At 38.5% G+C, this 19,112-nt stretch overlaps 1 protein-coding gene across 1 annotated transcript in view; it reads left to right on the top strand.

Moving 5' to 3' along the window:
- The first annotated feature begins 4,176 nt into the window (after positions 1–4,176).
- The window catches only part of DECR1 (2,4-dienoyl-CoA reductase 1), a 39,837-nt gene continuing 24,901 nt past the window's right edge, over positions 4,177–19,112 (top strand). The window contains exons 1-2 of the mRNA XM_045560543.1: positions 4,177–4,290; positions 18,060–18,262. Coding sequence (XP_045416499.1) covers positions 4,225–4,290; positions 18,060–18,262 — 269 coding nt within the window. The 5' untranslated portion in view covers positions 4,177–4,224. The remainder of the gene's footprint in view (positions 4,291–18,059; positions 18,263–19,112) is intronic.

Here is a 19,112-nt window from a genome sequence, read left to right as displayed (position 1 = left end):
TTTTGTATTTCTACTGTGTAAATCATTTTTTAAATCTATAATATTTACTATAGGGATGAACACATGGCAGACACATAACTCTTTAACTTAACTACTCTTTGATCCTCTTTCACCCTTCTTTCCAACTTTTATTTCTGTTGCAGCTGTGATGGTGGGAGGGGTATGGGTGAATGAGAAGCATATGGAGAACAAGTGCTGATTCAAGTGTGTCTTTATGATTCTGACGATTATCTGATAGTAAGGAACAATGAGTTGTATTTTGTATCACGATGCTAATTCTACTTTACTACAATGATTTTATTACAATGATTTTATATTTTACTAGAATAAATAATTTAACTTCTATGTGTCTTACTAGTTTCATCTTTCTATGGAAATGTTAATATATTAATAACAGTATATATAAGGTTAATCTCTGTTGAGTTAGTCGAAGCATCAATGGATTACTGGAATCATAATGGCTGTTTGATCCTAATTTATTTTTTAAAAAATTGAAAGATAAAAGAATGTGAGACCCAGAATTGCAGAGTGTAAGACTTGACTTTACAGAATGAGAACAAATAAGCCTATATAATGTGATCATGGACAAGCCTCCCTTGCAGAAGTGATTTAAGAAGCTAATTAATGATCACAAAGCACTTTGAAAATCTGAAGCTTAATACTTACCTAAAATGTGTAAATTATCCTTTGTCAGCCAGGAAATCAAAAAAAGAAAAATATATAAATAAAACGTGTAAATTAGATGAAGGATTCAAACACTAGAGACACATAAGAGCTAATATTCTAAAAAAAATAAAGACATATCTATCAGTTATTTTATCTTAACATCATTTCACAACGACCGCCTTAGTACCACAGCAGGTGGCCTATAACAATTCTGCCAACTCTAGTTTATTTGTAAAACCACAGATTTCTAGAATGACAAGTTATCTTAGGAATAATTTATACTAATATCCTAATTTTATGGAAGAGAAAAATCAAGCTAATGAAAATTAATTTGCCCAGCAGCAGAAAGGCAATTTATAGTAGAGTTGGAAGAGAGGTAAAGTTCTGAAAAAGGGTAAGAAAATGTTTTGTGGGTTGTCTCTTTAAAACGCCCCATCCTTTTGGGGAATTAAAGCCTGCATGCATCCTGAAGCCAGTAATCAAAAGGGCAGAAAAATATTCTTTGTTGTTTGATTTCTAGTATCTTAAACCACAGGGAATAGCTGAACAGAATTGTTCAAGCATTACAAGATCATTGCCACTAGAGATAAGGTCACATGCCCTCCTCATGTGCTGGCAAATTAATAATCTTCTCTTTCCTTTTCCTCAAAACACTTGTCCTTGTTCTTTGTTCTCACTGATTCAGCCTTTTTTGGTAACAGAGTCATGACAAGAACAATATAATCAGGTCATCTGCTTCTCAGTGCAGTTCTCTTTGGATCTCTTCAGCCCCAGAATTGACTTAGTTCTTGGAGCACAACTCTTGTGTAATCCCTGTGATATGCAGTTTGGGGCGTGAATGCTGAATCAAAAACCAGAGGTGCTGAGCTCAGTGGTGTGTGCCTGGAGTCCCAGCTACTTGGGAGGATTGCTTGAACCCAGGAGTTCAAAGTCAGCCTGGGTAACATAGTGAGACTCCCATCTCTAGAAAAAAATTAAAAGAAAAAAACAGAGAGGAACATTGTCAAGTAGCACCATTTTCTCAGACTCAGACTTGTACCTTTAAGGACATCACTGGTCACATATTGGACCCTCCCACCAGAAGTAAGCGTGGCTCTCCCTTTCAGTGAGTCTTACCAATATTCTTCAGTAGTGAGACAGAAACCAGTCAAATCATTTCTCAGTTACTTTATTCCTTTCCAAAACAATTCGAAACAACCTTCCGGCCATTTCCTAAAGATGTGGTCCTTACTACCCCAGCAGGACATGCTGGTGTAAGTACATGGCTTTAGGGCTGGGCACCAGGGGGTTTGCTTGCAGCTTATTGTTATTGGGGAAACATAGTTTAAAACAAAATCTTCTGCCACTCCAGAAAAACCTCTTCACAAAGACAGAAGAGAAAGGAAACAATTTTGTTATTGAATAAGTATTAAACCAGAATCACAGGCCATCAGCTAAAGAGATTGTGAAGACAGAAGGAAATCTCACCCTTTATATAGACAAGCAGATTTCATACGTGTGTTCAAGATAAACAATAAGTAGCCGAGTGTGGTGGCACATGCCTATTGTCCCAGCTCCTCAGGAGGCTAAGATGGGATGATTGCGTAAGCCCAAGAGTTCCAGTCCAGCCTGGGCAACACAGTGAGACCTTACCTCAAAAACAAAAAAAAAAAAAAAAAGAAGATAAACAGTAACCCGTTCTCAAGTAAGAGATCTTGACAGCACCAATTGTCACACATAGTTCATTCTAAATTCAATTGGTAATTGAGGTGACCATCTATATTTGCTAATTGGCTTGATTCAAAAGAAAAATAAACTTCTCGTATCTTCCTGACAAGAGGTAGTGCAACTTTGAGCCAGATGAACAGCCAAAGTTAGGCTTCTACTATCTCACAGAAACTAGGAGATAGGGGCACTATCTTCTTTCATAGTCACTTTTCAAAGGGATGGCTCTCAGGTCCTTAGAGAGACATTGCTGGGTTGTAAGGCTGCCAGCAGGCTTACTTAGACTTTTAAAAAAATTTACATATATTTACTCTGTATTGCCTGCCTTCCTTTCCCTACTGGTGCTTTCTAAAGTTCTTAAGTGAGCTGCTAGCACTGGATCCTCGTCTCAGGGTCTGCTTCAGGGGAACCCAAACTGAGACAATGAATTAATACTTTACGGGCACTGTCAAGGCCCTGCTGCCAAAGACCACCAGGGACACACCTGCAGTTGAACCAATTGGGTTTATTATTTTTTGCAAAAAATATGTGTGAGAAGACACACATCATGGAAAATCATGGGGTGTCTCAGTAAGAGAGTGTTAGAAAGAACTTAAAGGATTTGGATTTTAGATGATTTGGGGGAGGGTCTAAGGAAGTGGCAGTTCACTCTATGTTGGATGCCGGGAGAACGCGTGGGCAACTCTGAATGACAATCTCAATAAATCTTAACTATAGTGAGGGGAGATTGGGTCTATAGCTAGGGGAGACTAGAATGAGGTTAAAGTTGTAATTGGTAAATAAGTAGGTACTCATTTTCCTTGGGAGATGTAGCATTTGGTGTTTTGTGGGCGACACCATAAACCTGTTTTTGTCTGTACTGATACAAAATTATGAAGTTGACTTGTTTGCCTCACCTTATTATAACTGCAGAGTAATCTCGTCTGAGGTTGGTATTCTGTGAGATGGCTTATGTTTAGGAGATTAGTATGGTCTACCTGTGAGTCCTAGGCCAGGTTCTGAATGTCAGGGGCTGCTTTCTTTTCTAATTTCTCAGCACTTGGAAAATGCCAGGCACATAGTAAACTTTCAAGGTCACCTATTACCAACCTGAGCTTGAGGCTGCACACGCATCTTATCTTAATAATGATACTGAATTAGATATGAATATTCACAGTTTACGAATGAGGAAAGAAATCTGTTCTGAGCTGACGCATTGTGTCAACAGGCATATTACACTGCGATGGAAACGATGTAATAAAGGTCCGTGTTTTCATTTAATGTATTAATATTAACTTCCTTGGGAGAAAAGCCAAGGCTGGGGCGATCCGAGCCACACTGCATCTGGGCGACAGGGGGCGGTGTGTCCCGCGAAAAGCCAAAGCCCCCGGAAGCCGCTCTTGGCGTTTGATTTCAGCCACTTCGCCTCAGCAAACGGGAGGCCGCGGTTTAAATGCAAGATACTATTACTCCGATAATATGAGATTTAGCGCCACTCCGACCGCAAATGTAAACACGCACTTAAGAAATAAATATAAATTACTGGAAAAGGTGTTAGCACTCGGTGGGCATCGTATGGTCGCTTGTGGCTGCAATCTGCAAACCCTTGTGGCGCGCAGGGGGTCGTCCGCCCACACGAGGACAACGAAACTGTCAGGCCCTGACCTACAAAACACTCCGGGCCAGAAAGCGGAGAAGAGCAAGGCAGGGCCCAGCCGGCAGTGCCGGCCCGAACTGAGAGTGTGGGGCTGGGGTGCAGGGCGCCGCCGCCCGGGCCGGCCCCCCTGGCCCCGGGGCAGCCCCGCCCAGGGCCCGTTTTTCTTTCTGGCCTTTGCTGCGTCTCGCGCTCTTCCGGCCCGAGTTCGGAGGCCCCACATGGCGCTGCTCGGCTGGGGTGTCTTTGCCCGGGGGTCCCGGCTGCCCTGCCTCAGTCCTCGGCGGGTAAGGCGGCCGGGCGCGCGCGGAGGACAGGCTGTCCCTGGGCGCAGGGAGAGGACAGGGGGTCGCGGGCCGCAGGGAGAGGACGGAGGGGCCCGGGGCTCAGGGAGAGGACGGAGGGGCCCGGGGCTCAGGGAGAGGACAGGGGGGCGCGGGGCGCAGGGAGAGGACGGAGGGCCCCGGGGCGCAGGGAGAGGACGGAGGGCCCCGGGGCTCAGGGAGAGGACAGAAGGTCTCAGGGCGCAGGGAGAGAGGACCGAGAGACCCAGGGTCCGGGAGCGAGGACCACTAGGTCCCTGGGCGCAGGTACTAAGTGGAGAGTGAAGGGGGGGCGCGCCCCGCGGGGGGTGGTGCTGGGGTCAGGTTTTTCTAGCAGATTAAGTCCTGCTGTGTGTAGGAGGCATAGGGAGGGCACATGGTTTTCGACATTTTCACATTTCACATTTTGCAAGTTTCAAAGTTGTGTGTAAATAGATAGATGTAGGGAAGGATACAGCATGGTGGTCCCTTGAATGGGAAAGAGGCCAGGGTAGGCGGAGTGGGCCCTGGAGGGACGACCGGCCTTACTGGAAGTTTTTTTTTTTTTTTCAAATGAGGAAAATCCATTTATGTGTTAGGTATGGGATTAAACAGCAGTGTAAACAAATTCACATGAAAATGAAACAAAAACAAAATTTCAGCTGTCTGTAGACTCCCCAGAGAAAAAGCTGGGAGAGGTGCAGGTCACATTGGATTCCACCTCTGCCTCCTCTACGTTTATGTGATTTTGTTTTGTTAACATCTCTCCATTGAACCCATAACTGAAGTAAAATATGCAGCAGAAGACAGCTAGGAAGGGGGGAAGAAAGAGAAAGAAAAACAAAAAGAAGCAATATCCAAGACAGGCCCTCCCTCCAACTAAATTTAAAAATCTTAATAAATAAACTAAAAAGCAGAATTTCTTTAGCCAGGTAAATAAATTACTATGTCAACTGTGAAAAAACTTTCAATTTGATAGAGCTGGTAACCATGTTTTGTTGTTGTTGTTGTTGTTATCATTTGTTTTGTTTTTAATACAGGCAGCAGTAGTTCCAAATGTGAATACAAAAAACTGGTATGGTGATTCTCTCAAGTAAGAGGACCTTCTTTTAAAAAGTGAGATAGTTCATGGCTTCTAGTGTTTCCCTGATATTTTCTCTTCCTGTAAAGACTAGGTATAGGTCACTGTAAAGGAATCCTGTTCTCAAAGAACTTTCTCACTTGAAACCTACAACAGCTCTGTGAGGCAGAAAAGTCTTCAGAGATTTTTTTTTTTTAAGCACAAATGATTAGGATTGTAGTAATAAGGTCACACAGACCATATCCCCGCTCTTCTGACACCGTTAGACAAATACAGTTTGAGAGAGAGAAAATGAACTCACTTAAAAATTCAGTGTAATCTGACAATATTGATATTCCTTTGCTTAATAAATATGGAAGTTTTGAGAATGGGAGTTTGGAAGCAAGAGAGACACCTGTTGGTGTGGTTTGTCTTCTTCCTGGCACTTGAAGGCTGGGGTTTGAATCCCTGGGAGAAGAAAAGTCTTAACATCTGTGAAGTGAAGTGGGCGGTTGTTCCAGGGAACATCATGTTTTTGTGGCCAAATACAAGTTATTACAATGAAAACCCCTAATTCTAATACTTTTGTTACTAAGAACCAAGAGAAATGTTTCATCTGTCATAAAACCTATTTGTGAAGTGCTATATTAATGTGTGCTGTTAGCCAGTAGGCTCAGTTAATTCAATAAATATTTATTTATGCCTGGCCCTGTGCTATGCCCTGGGAATACAAGGATTAAAAAAATATGAACTTTGCTCTTAGGTTACTCTCAGTTCTGCTGAGGAAAACAGTCATTCAGTTTATCAGAAAGTGCTAATTAAGTGCCCACTAAGTGTTGAGCATTCTTTGGTGATCCATGGTTGAAAGACATCCCTACCTTCAATGTGCTAACAGTCTCATCTGTGTTTTTCAAGCCATGGGTAATAATCAATGAGTGGGCTTTGAAATCAATTTAGTGTAGCAAAATAGATTTTAAAAAATAAATGGAATAGAATAGGATATATCTAAGTTCATCTCATGTAGTGAAACTTTAAAAAAATTTGCCATTCTTCCTTTTGTAGATTCACTCTTTGATAACTGTGATGCACGCTGCCATTCTCCCTTTCTTTTTGTTTTTATCAAGAGTATTAACTTTGCTATTTTTAGACAAATGATTCCTGGCCAAAAGTAATTCAAGCAATACAGTTAAATTAAAAAGAAAAACACAAAAACCAAAAAAAAAAAAACAAAAAAAAAAACAAAAAACCAAAGTAACACATGACTTCAGACTGACCACCCAGAACATTTGGTGAACATCATTCCTGGCATCTGTTCTGGTGAAAGGATGGGTAGCATCATTTTACATGGATGTTTCACATTTATTTTTCCCTTAGAGTATAGTCAACATTGTTTCATTGTCTTGTGACACTGAATATTGTTAGGAAGAAGTATGAAACCAACTGAATATTTTTTCTTGTTTATGTTTTCTTTGTTTTTATTTATTTATTTTCTATCTGGAAAGCCTAAGTATTTCTTTATCCAATTTAAAACTGTAGAATATAAACCCCACGGAGGCAAGGGTTTTCATCTGGTTTGTTCACCATTTATACCTAGAATGGTACCTGGTACAGAGTAAACATGTATGAATAATATCTGTTACTTGAATGAATATGTATACTGTGTTGCTATATAAACCTGGCCGTGGAGCTCAAGTCTTCATGTGAAGAAGTTTCAAAACCAACTTCCTTCCAAAACTATAAAGCTAACTTTATAATATTTAAAAAAAAATCTAGATCTCAGATTAGTCCCCAAAGGTCACCATGAACACATCAAAACAGGAGGGGAATCTAAAGTTAGCCAGAGTTGCTTACAGCCCATAGTAGAAAGCATTCCATTAATATTTGGCAGCTCTTAGTTTTTAAAGAAAATTCCAGGTAGAAAATGATCAGCCATCTCAGCCGTTCTGTGCCCTTCTCTTCTGAGTTGATGAATCATTCTGACATCGAGATGCCTGGGTACATGTAATTAAGTCTAGAGTAAGGGGACAACAGTGCTTTGATCCTTTCCAGCCTGGGAAACCCCCACACTGCCTTGTGCCATAAAAGCAGTGACAGAACTGCAGGCTTTCATACTTGCTCGAATGATGAAGTGATGTTGCCATTTGCCTTTAGCCCGATTTATTCTCTATGCTTCAAAACTGTATTTGCTACTGCAGCTAAGATGTCTCCACCTGAATATTCCAAAGATGTCCCAGGTGCTGCATTTCTAGTGTAGAACTCGTTATCCTCAGTCCTCCAACTTGGGTCATCTTGTGCTAACCCAGTCATTTCAGTCACGGCATCACTCCGCAGCAGCCACTGAAACTAGAAAACTCAGTTATCTTTAGCTTCTCCTCTTACTCTTACTGGCTGGTTGGCTTCTAGGTTCAGGCTAATTTACGTGTTAAATGTGTGTGGAATGTGTCCTCTCCTCTTTATCTCTGCTGCCCTCAGTGTCTCTCGCGTAGACCAGTGACCTAGACTGTCTGACCTGTCTTCATTTCCTCTTTCTGGCTTACACTTAAATCTTAATTTTTGTAGAACACAAAAGCAGTGTTGAGATGAAGGTGAGAGAAGCAGAGATATTGAGGTGAAGGTGAACGAGCTGGAAAAAGCTCTCTCAGTTGAATGGCCTTGATCTTTTCAGTAAGCAGGAGACCTGTTTATTTGCTTTTAATGAAATAGGTTAAAGTGTGATGAGGTCGGGCCCGAGGCAAGAAGGCTAATTGAGGTGATGGATATCTTAAATACACTGACTTGATCATTCCATATTCTGTGCATATAACAAAATATCACAGGCACTGCATGCCATAAATATTTGCAAATGTTATATATATAAAAAAAGTTAGGCCAGGAGTGCTGGCTCATACCTGTAATCCTAGCACTGTAGGAGGCTGAGGCAGAGGATGGTTTGAGGCAAGGAGTTCAAGATCAGCCTGAGCAAGAATAAGACCCCATGTCTGCAAAAAAATAGAAAAAATTAGACTGGCATTGTGGTGTATACCTGTAGTCACAGCTACTGGGGAGGCTGAGGAAGGAGGATCACTTGAGCCCAGGAGTTTGAGCTTGCAGTGAGCTATGATGATGCCACGATGCCACTACATTCTAGCCCAGGTGGCAGAGTAAGACTCTCTCTCAAAAAAAAAAAAGTTAAAAAAAAAAGAAGACATAATTGAACTAGGCAATATTAGGTACAGTGGTAATTCATTACATCCTCATTTTCTGGGACTTTTGCACTTATAAGCAGTTTTATTTGCTTACACCACACCTCTTCTGATGATGCCTCCTGGTCTAAGCCATAACCATCTCCTGCCTGACCTGCTGCACAAGCATCATAGCTAGTCTTCCTGCTTCCAGTCTTGCCCACTATACTCCATTCTCAACACAGCAGCCAGAATGATCCTCTAAACTGACCTCTCCTCCTGCCCCTGTCTCCCTCCCTCCTTCAGCAACACTGACCTCCTGACTATTCCTCCATGCACTATGCAGACCCCCTTTGCTCTTAGTCTTCCTTTTGACTGAAACCCTGTGACTAATTCCTCACCTCCTTCAGCTCTTTGCTCCAACGTCACCTTTTCAGCAAGGCCTTCACTGACAGCTCTATTTAAACTAGCAATGCTCTACCTCTATTCTATGCTTTATTTCCCCCAACAGTACATAACAATTTTTAATATTTTACATAGTTTATTTATCCCTCACCCTCCCAAAGAGCATCTCACTGAGGGTAGAATGTTGTGTCTGTTTTGTTTCTCTCTGTATCACCATTGCCTAGAACAGTACCTGGGGGCATAGTAGATGCTCAATAAATACTTGCTAAAAATAAAGTGAATAAACTGTATATCTAATCATAATGTTGTGTTTATTTCTAATATTTTCTCATATAAGCAAATTCCCAAATCAAAACAAAACCTTTGCAAGAACAGGGGTTCTAATTTCTGGTTCAAAAAAGATAGTCATGTTAGTTTTGGCTAACATGGTAGGGGATTAGTAAGAGAGTACTCAAATCAGAGTGAAGGTGTAAGTGAAGGTCCCTGTTGAAAATTTCAAATTGCTTCCTGATTTATCTCTGTGATTTTTATCTCCCTTTATTGTGTAGCATTGGGTAAGCATCTGTTTGGTCCACATCTAACTGCAGACCGTACTGTAATAAAAATGGGATGTACACCCTGTAGCACAGAGCACCTACTTTTTCAAGGACTCACGTTTACTGCTATAAGATGGATCATTACTCGAAAATGTAATTTCTGTCTTGCTACTGGCAACTGCATAATTCAGCCTAGCCATTGGATGTTGGAATCCAGCTAGGCCTTTTATATTTGCTCAGCCTTACTTTCAAGTTGCTGTGGCAACGAGCTCTGTGCTCTGCAGAAACCGAGAATATCAGTGGCCTCTGCATGGTGCCCTGCTTTAAGTTAAGGAGTGGGTGGATATGACCAAGCAATTCACATAAACACAGAGCATGAGTGTAACATGGCCTGTGGCAAGCCATGGCTGTAGTAGCCTTTGGGCACTTCACTTCTTTTAAAATTTGCAGCATCACTATTGACATTTGGGGTGGGATTGTTCTTCATTCCACAGGACTATCCTTTTCTGTACTGGAAAATCCAGTAGAGTGTCCCACCTGGCTGTCTCTTGTACTTCTAGATGCCTCCAGCCAAGAACCACATATGCTGAAGTGGCAGTGGTCTGAGCCCTGAAAAGAATACATGCATAGCACAGACAAGTGCCTTTGAGCCACTGGACAAAATAAATTGGGAAGTAGTTATGGAAGGCTTACTGTGTGCAGGGAATAAATGCACTTTGGGAATGCAGAGATACACATTTTTCAAACTCATCCTTTGAAAAATATAGTTGTCCAGTGTTTGCCAAGACAACATTTTAATATGACAGTTAAGGCTCAGTCTGCAAAGCTCTTATCATGTGAATTTGAGCCAGAGTAAATGTGATCAAAAAATAGTCATCTGACTTGAACCAACAGATACTTAGAAATTCAAAGAAAACAGATACAAAATTGTTTCATTGTCTTTATAAGTATAGCTCACACTTTATTGTTGAGTATAGAGTACTTACACTGCAAGTAAGGCATAACATCTCTATCATGAAACTGATTCTTTGTCATTTCTTTTGTCACAATTTTGTTTCTACATTTTTTCTTGTGTGCTTACATATATGATTCAGTTTTGTGTTAAATATTTTTAATGAAAAATTAATTTATGAACATGTTTAACATTTAAGCATTATGAAAGGATACATAGTGACAATATAAGTCCCTCTCCCAAAAGGTTACTACTATGAATAGTTTCTTGTGGATCCTTCCAGCAAATTTTGTACATTTATCGACATATGTATGACGATATCCTCATTTAAAAAAAATCACATGAATAGGAGCATATTTGTTTCTCTACCTTGAGTTTTTCACTTAACACATAATGCCCCACACTGTGGGTATTCAACAAATATTTGTTGAGTGATTGAATAAACAATGTATCTGTAGCAATGTGTACATTCAGGAGTTCTAGCTCCTCCTTTTTGTAGATAACAGATCCATATAACAGTACTTTGTTATATGGATGCGCCCTAATCATTGGGTATATGCTCTATGGAAATGCACATCGATTGTTTTCTAGACTTTTCTATTACGAATAATGCTTTAATGAATCTTTTAGGCTATTTTGAGTCCCTTGCATTTCCATATCAATTTTGGGATAAGCTTGTCAACTTTTGCAAAGCGCCAGTTGGTATTTTGATATGGATTTCATCGAATCTATACATCAATTTGTGGAGTATTGCCTTCTTAACAAAGTTAAGTTTTCTGACCCATGAACACGGATGTCTGTTAATTTGTTTAGATTTTCTTTAATTATTAAAATGTTTTGTAGTTTTCAATTTACAGGTCTTGTACTTCTTTTATTAAATGTATTAGTATTTTATTCTTTTCAGTGTGATTATAAATAGAATTGTTTTCTTAATTTCATTTTCACCTTAATGCATATCTTTGATCATAGCTTCTCTCTCCTGCCTTTGCAAGTGAGTATTTGTGTTGGATAAATTCCTAAATATGGGTTTACTGAGTCCAAGGGGATTCATTTCTAAAATTTTAATAAATGTTGTCAAATTGGCCTCTAAACAAGTTGCCACAATTCATATCAACAGATAGTAAGACTGGCTTTCATAAGCTGTTTGTTGTATTATACATTACAAAATTTTGAACCTTGCAGTCTGGTAAGAGAAGAATGATATCTCCCTTTGTTTAAATATGCTTATTCCATTATAAATATGATTGTATATATGTTTTTTTGTTTGTGTGGACTACCTTTTTAAGTTCTTTGCCCAGCTTTTCTATTTGCAATTGATGTTAATGTTCACATATCGATAGCATTGGATTTCTTCTATTGAGTTTAAACAAACTTAAAGTGCCATAATTTAGGATCATTGGAAATGACTTTTAACTTTTTAAGACGAGTGGCAAAGAACTGGATTTACATCATATCGCATAAGACTCTACATGTCTTTTGAATGGAATTGTAGCCTGGCCAACCATTGTTGCATCCAGTAAAACAAGCATTTTCTGAATGCCTAACTGGTGCCAGAAACCCTATTATAGTGATCAATAAGGTAGCGTTCTTGCCTCCCTGAGTGCTCACAGTCTAGCATGGAAGCCATTCATTTGCTTGTTTTTAACAGAGGCACCTGATAAAAAGTGTCAACAGAGGTATTGCAACTGTTGCCTGATTTCTAAGGCTGATACTGGTAGGTTTTGAAAGAGAGTGGTTACTTTGGGCTGACAAGAAAGCAGGAGCAAAGGCCAGAAGGTAAAAGTGCTTGGAAAGTTTTGGGAATACTAAAGGATTTAAGTGTAGAGTTTACTGCTACTGTGGCAGAATGGGTAGGAAGTGGGACTAGGAAGGTAGGTTGAAGCCATATTGCCCAACGGCTTGAATGCCATGCTCAAGAGTTTCGTTTTTGTCTTTTTGACTTTGAAAGGCACTGATGTTTTTGAGGGATGAGATTTTAATGTGGAGGCCTGACCAATAGTGATGATGATGGTGAAATAGCTAAGCCAAGGGCTATTTAAATGTTAAGTCATTCAGCTTTACAACTTGCATATGAGAGTCTATTATTGCATAATTTTTATAGATTTGAAACTGGATTTTCTTAATGTACATAGCACACTAAACCATTATTTTTATAGAAATTTGTTTTACATGAAACTTCTATGTTATCTTATAAATTTCTAAGATAAACTTCAGAAATTTATCTATGGTGCAAAAAAAATGTATACCTCTTTTTTTTTTTTTTTTCTTCACACTTGTATAAGGTGGAGCTGGGCAGAGCTCGGGCCTTATCCCAAAGGAGCAGCCAAAGTTTTACTTAACCGTGTGGAACCTAAGTGTTGGCATAGGTTCTGATTTTTATGTGAATTCTCCCAGTATCTAAATGTTGGCTCCAATTTTCAAAATATTTGGCAGACCTAACAAAACATATTTGGCCTGAGATCACCAGTCTACCTCTGTTTTAGATATTTGCTTTAGACGTTTTAGACTAGCCAAAATATTTAAGTAATTGAGGTATGTATCTCATTGATACACAGTTCTTATCCTCTAGGGAAGGGACCGAGTCAAGACTCAGAATTGCCATTTTGAGGGTTAGAAGTGTGACATCAGGCCAGGCGCGGTAGCTCATGCCTGTAATCCTAGCACTCTGGGAGGCCGAGGCAGGTGGATCGCTCGAGGTCAGGAGTTTGAGACCAGCCTGAGTGAGACCCCATCTCTACTAAAAATATAAATAAAAATTATCTGGATAACTAAAAATATATACAGAAAAAATTAGCCAGGCATGGTGGCGCATGCCTGTAGTCCCAGCTATCTGGGAGGCTGAGGCAGTAGGATCGTTTAAGCCCAGGAGTTTGAGGTTGCTGTGAGCTAGGCTGACCCCACGGCACTCACTCTAGCCCAGGCAGCAAAGTGAGACTCTGTCACAAAAAAAAAAAAAAAAAAAAGAAGTGTGACATCTCACTAATCTTATTAGTTTAGATGATATCATTTCAGAATACATGAAAGAGGAAGATATTGTTTATATGATAAGGGAAAATGATAAGTATGGTGAGGTGGCTGGGTGATAGTGAATTTTGGAGGGGAGAGATTTAGGGCTTCTAACACTAAAAAATAAATCTGTATTGCCAAAACTGGAAGACTTTAGAGAGTTTTAAGAATTTTAGGTCACTAAAGATCTCCAGAGAAATTGATCTTGGTATGAAAAGTGTTACTTTTATTTTTGAAACAACTTAACAACTTATTTCTGGAAACACCACAAAGCAAGATTTGAAAATCTTTAAAAGCCTGTTTGTATCCACTTTTTATAATGCAAAAAGAAATGGCCAAAGTACTATTTCAGGTTATTCAGGATGCTTCTTTGTAGAAACAGGAGGTTGAACACAGTATGGTGCTGTGAGGTCTGATCATCTCCATGGGTCTCAGTGTTGACACGAACAGCTTCCTTTTAGGCAAAGAGGTGGCTGGAATTTATATTCACATGTGCTGTGAATTGCCAGCAGGTAATGCAAATTAAAATAGCATATCAATGTCTTCACTTTTGATTTGGTGTGGAAGTGGAATCATAAGATCAGTATTTGATTTGGTCAGCTCAAATAAGATAAAATGGCAAGACTATGCTATGTAATAATCTGTTACATTATAGACACTTATTAGGAATTATTATCAAAAGTGGTATTTTTGCCTTTATATGCTTTCTTTTACCAGTTATTTTCACCATTTATTTTATACATGATCTCAAATTTTGTCTCTCAATAATGGTTTCTTCCTGATAATAAAATCAAATCATACTTATTAGATTTTGAAAATACTAAATAAGAAGATATCCATAATCTCATCCCTTATAGGTAATTGTGTGAAGGAATGAATGGGCTCTGAAGTTAAACAGATCTTGGATTTAAGTCTTTACTAATTATTATTATTTATCTGGTTTAAGTTTTATTTTTTCAAATAATAGTTATACATATTCATGGGGTACATAGTAATGTTTCAATACATATAATGTATAGTGATCAGATCAGGGTAATTTGCGTATCTGTCCTCTAAACATTTATCATTTTTTCGTGCTGGGAATATTCAATATCTTCCTCCTAGCTATTCGAAACTATATAATGTATTGTTGTTAACTATAGTCATCCTGTAGTGGTATAGAACATGAAAAATTATTCCTCCTATCCAGCTGTAATTTTGTATCCTTTAACAAATCTTTCCCTATCCCTCCCTTTTCCCTACCCTTTCTAGCCTCTAATATCCTCTGTTCTACATTTTACTTCTAAGAGATCAACTTTTTTTCAGCTTTCACATACGAGTTAGAACATGTGGTGGTTAACTTTCTGTGCCTGGCTTATTTCACTTAACATAAGTCCTCCAGTTCCATCCATGTTGCCACTAATGACAGGATTTCATTCTTTTTTTATGGCTGAATGGTATTCCATTGTGTATATATATTATACCACATTTTCTTTATTCATTCACCCATTGTACACCTAGGTTGATTCCATATCTTGGCTATTGTGCATAGTGGGAGGTGCAGATGTCTCTTTAATATAATGATTTCCTTTCCTTTGGATAAATTCCCAGTAGTGGGATTGTTGAATCATGGTGGTCCTATTTGTAGTTTTCTTGAGGAATCTCCATACTGTTATCCATAGTGGCTATACAGGTTTATATTCTCACCAACAAGGTGTACAAATTCCCTTTTCTTTGCATCCTTGTCAGCATTTGTTATTTATTTATTTACTTATTTTTTGTGAGACAGGGTTTCACTTTGTTGCCCAGGCTAGAGTGCAATGGTGTCATCATAGCTCACAGCAACCTCAAACTCCCGGGCCCAAGCAATCCGCCTGCCTCAGCCTTCTGAGTAGCTGGGATGCAGGTGCATGCCACCATGCCCAACTGGTTAAAAAAATTTTTTTAGACATGGGTTCTTGCTCTGCTGTCAGGCTTGTTTGAACTCCTGGCCTCAAGGGATCCTCCTGCCTCAGCATCCCAGAGTGCTAGGATTACAAATGTGAGCAGCCTGCCCTGCCATTTTTTGTCTTTTTGATAATAGCCATCCTATCTGAGGTGAAATGTTACCTCATTGTGGTTTTGCTTTGTATTTCCCTGATACTTAGTGGTGTTAAACATTTTTTCATATATTTGTTGGCTATTTGTATGCCTTCTTTTGAGAAATGTCTGAATGTCTGTTCAGATGGTATGCCCATTTTTTTAACTGAATTTTTTTTTTCTGTTGAGATGTTTAAGTTCCTTGTATATTCTGGATATTAATCCACTATCAGATGAGTAGTCTGCAGTGTTTTTTTTTTCTCTTTTTTTTTTTTTTGACCCCTATATGGACACAATCTGCAGTGTTTTCTCCCACTCTGTAGATTGTCTTTTCACTTTCACTCTGCTGATGGTTTCCTTTGCTATGCAGAAGCTTTTTAGTTTAACATAATCCAATTTGTTTATATGTGCTTTTGTTGCCTGTGCTTTTGAGGTCTTAGTCATGAAATCTTTTCCCACACCAATGTTCTGATGCATTTCTCCTATGTTTTCTTCTAGTAGTTTTATCATTTTGGGTCTTACATTTAGGTCTTTGATCCATTTTGAATTGATTTTTGTGTAGGGTGAGAGGTGGGGGTTTAGTTTCATTCTTCTGCATGTGGGTATCCAGTTTTCCCAGCACTGTTTATTGAAGACATCGTCTTTTCCCCAATGAGTGTTCTTGGCACCTCTGTCAAAAATCAGTTGGCTATAAATATGTGAATTAACTTCTGGGTTCTCTATTCTGTTCCATTGGTCTGTGTGTCTGTTTTTATGCCAGTACCATGCTGTTTTGGTTATTACAACTTTGTAGTATACTTTGAAGTTTGGTAGTGTGATACCTTCAGCTTTGTTCTTTTTGCTTAGGATCACTTTGGCTGTTTGGGGTCTTTTGTGATTCCATATACTTTTTAGGATTTGTTTTTTCTATTTCTGTGAAGAATGTCATTGGTATTTTGATAGGGATTGCATTGAATCTATAGACTTCTTTGGGGAGTATGGTCATTTTAACAATATTAATCCTCCTGATCCATGAGCGTGGGATATCTTTTTATTTGTTTGTATCCTCTTTAATTTCGTTCACCAGTATTTTGTAGTTAAAAGTTAGTTGACCTTACTGTGCTTCAATTTCCTTATCTATAAAATAGGAGTAACAATAGAATTTACCTTTTAGGGCTATTGTTAGGGAAGTCATTAGGAGACTTTGGCATATAGTAAATATTGAATCTACTACATACTAATTCTCAGCTTTTTTCTGATCATATATTTTTAGTTATAGTTAAGGACATATTATATATTATTTTGGTGGGTATTTTTTTCATTTAACATTACATCATAAGCATTTTCTTATGCAATTTCCAGTTGATGTACAGCCTTAGCCTAAATCATTGACCACATTTCTAATTATTTCCTTAAGATAAATTTCTAGATATCCTGGATCAACTGATAGCAGCTTATCTAGCTTACAGGAATAGCCTAGCAGGAAATGATAGATTCTGGAGTTTTAATCTTACAACTGTGACCTGATAGAATATCATATACCTCCCTGGTGTGATCATTAAGCTTAGCAGAAGCTCAGAGAACAGACAGAAGCAATATGCAAGGTAGTTATGAGAGAAGGCTCTGGAGCCTGTCAGTCTATGTTTAAATCTTAGTTCTGCAACTTTGAAAATATTTTTAATTTCTCTGAGCTCTTCCTGTACAATGGAATAAAAATAATAGCTATTTCATGTGGTTGTTTTGAAGATTAGATAATTTGATATCTAATCCTGGCACATGGTAACCATTTAATGAATGCTAGCTCTTATTGTTTGTTATTATGTTCAAACTTGAAGTTTGTTTTCATAATTAAATGTGAGATGATGGCAGTGATTTTTACAAGTAATGTGAATATAAGCTATAAAATATAAAGTAAGCCAATACAAATATTTTTTAGTTCAAAATGGATTGATTTTTTCACCCCATTTAAAAAATAACAAATATTCTCTCTGTTCTAAATTTTTTTTGGCTAGAAGACAACACGGGAATAAGCATTTGATTTAATAAATGTTATAAAGGATTTTTTTTATAATTTTCTTCAGTGATTCACAGATGGAATGTGATTTTTATCCAAATTATTTTTGTTAAAAGACACAAATGCTTTCCATTAATTTTTTAGAAGTTAAATTTAAGCAAACACCTGCTAGCATTTATAATGCCTACTACGAAATACACACTGCTTTAGGTATTTTACTTATATTAACTCATATAATCCTCATATGTCCTATTAAGAAGGTTCTTTTATAGTCCCTATTGTATAGATGAAGGAACTGAGGCACAGAGATGTTAAATGACTTGCTGAAGGTTATACAGCTAGGGAGAAAATTCTGTCCTATGCAGTCTAGGGCCAGCACCCATGCTTTTGTAACCATTCCACTATGTTATTTAACATTCAGAAAGCAAGAGAATAATAATTAAGTGCAACACCAATATGTTTGCAGTGAGTTTGTGTTAGTCTGAGGATTTGATTAATGTAAAATTCTAGATTAAATTAAAAGAAATCATGTCTTTTTTTGAAATACATGTGTGCAAATTTCAATTCATTTTTCCCCTTTTAGTTTTTCAGTTATGGGACGAAAATATTATATCAAAACATTGAAGCTGTACAGTCTAAATTCTTTCCACCCCTTCAAAAAGCGATGTTGCCACCTAATAGTTTTCAAGGAAAAGTGGCGTTCATTACCGGGGGAGGTACTGGCCTTGGTAAAGGAATGACAACCCTTCTGTCCAGTTTGGGTGCTCAGTGCGTGATAGCCAGCCGGTAAGTCTGTCTCAGCAAGTTGCTTGGCAAGAGAGTATTGAAGAAAAACTGGTTTCCCTGATCATCACCTAAATGTACATCTGGGAAGGATACCAATTGGATATCAGACTGGGATGGGGGGGTGGGGGGAGGGGGTGAGTGTATGCCTACATGACGAGTGCGTTGCGCACCCTCTGGGGAATGGTCATGCTTGAAGGTGCAGACCCGGGGAGGTGGGGGGGGAGGGGATGGAGGTATGACTGCATGATGAGTGCCAGGCACACTGTCTGGAGAATGAGAACGGACGCGCTTGGGACTCTGACTCGGGGGGATGGGCGGGACAAGGACAATGTATATGACCTGAACTTATGTACCCCCATGATGAGCTGAAATAAAAAAAAAAAAAAAAGAAAGAAACAAAGCAAATGATAAAATAAGCATAAAAAAAAAAAGAAAAAGAAAAAAAGAAACTGTTCTGTGCCATAGTATTGAAAACACTGTTTGGCAGAGTTGTTTTATTTGCGACTTAATCTTATTTGAAATATTCTTTCGGTTATTTAAATAAATCTCCTTGGAAAAAGTCAGTTTTAAAACCAAAAACTAAAAACCAAAACCAAAACCAAAAAAAAATAACCTTTTTAAAACATCTAAAAACAAAACAAAAAAAAAATTCAGTTATAATTTGAAATGATAGAAATAGTGAGAATTATGGAACTGATGATGTTTACATGTCCCAAATTCAGTGATAGAATTTTTTTTTTCTGTTCTTGAAGTTAAAAAATATTTCATGGAGCCAGGCCTGGTGGCTGCACCTATAGTCCCAGCTACTTGGTGGGACTACAGGCAAGAGGGTCGCTTGAGCCTAGGAGTT

Source organism: Lemur catta, chromosome 9 (assembly GCF_020740605.2).
Source record: "Lemur catta isolate mLemCat1 chromosome 9, mLemCat1.pri, whole genome shotgun sequence".
Classification (NCBI taxonomy): domain Eukaryota; kingdom Metazoa; phylum Chordata; class Mammalia; order Primates; family Lemuridae; genus Lemur; species Lemur catta.
This window is presented reverse-complemented; position numbering and strand designations above follow the sequence as displayed.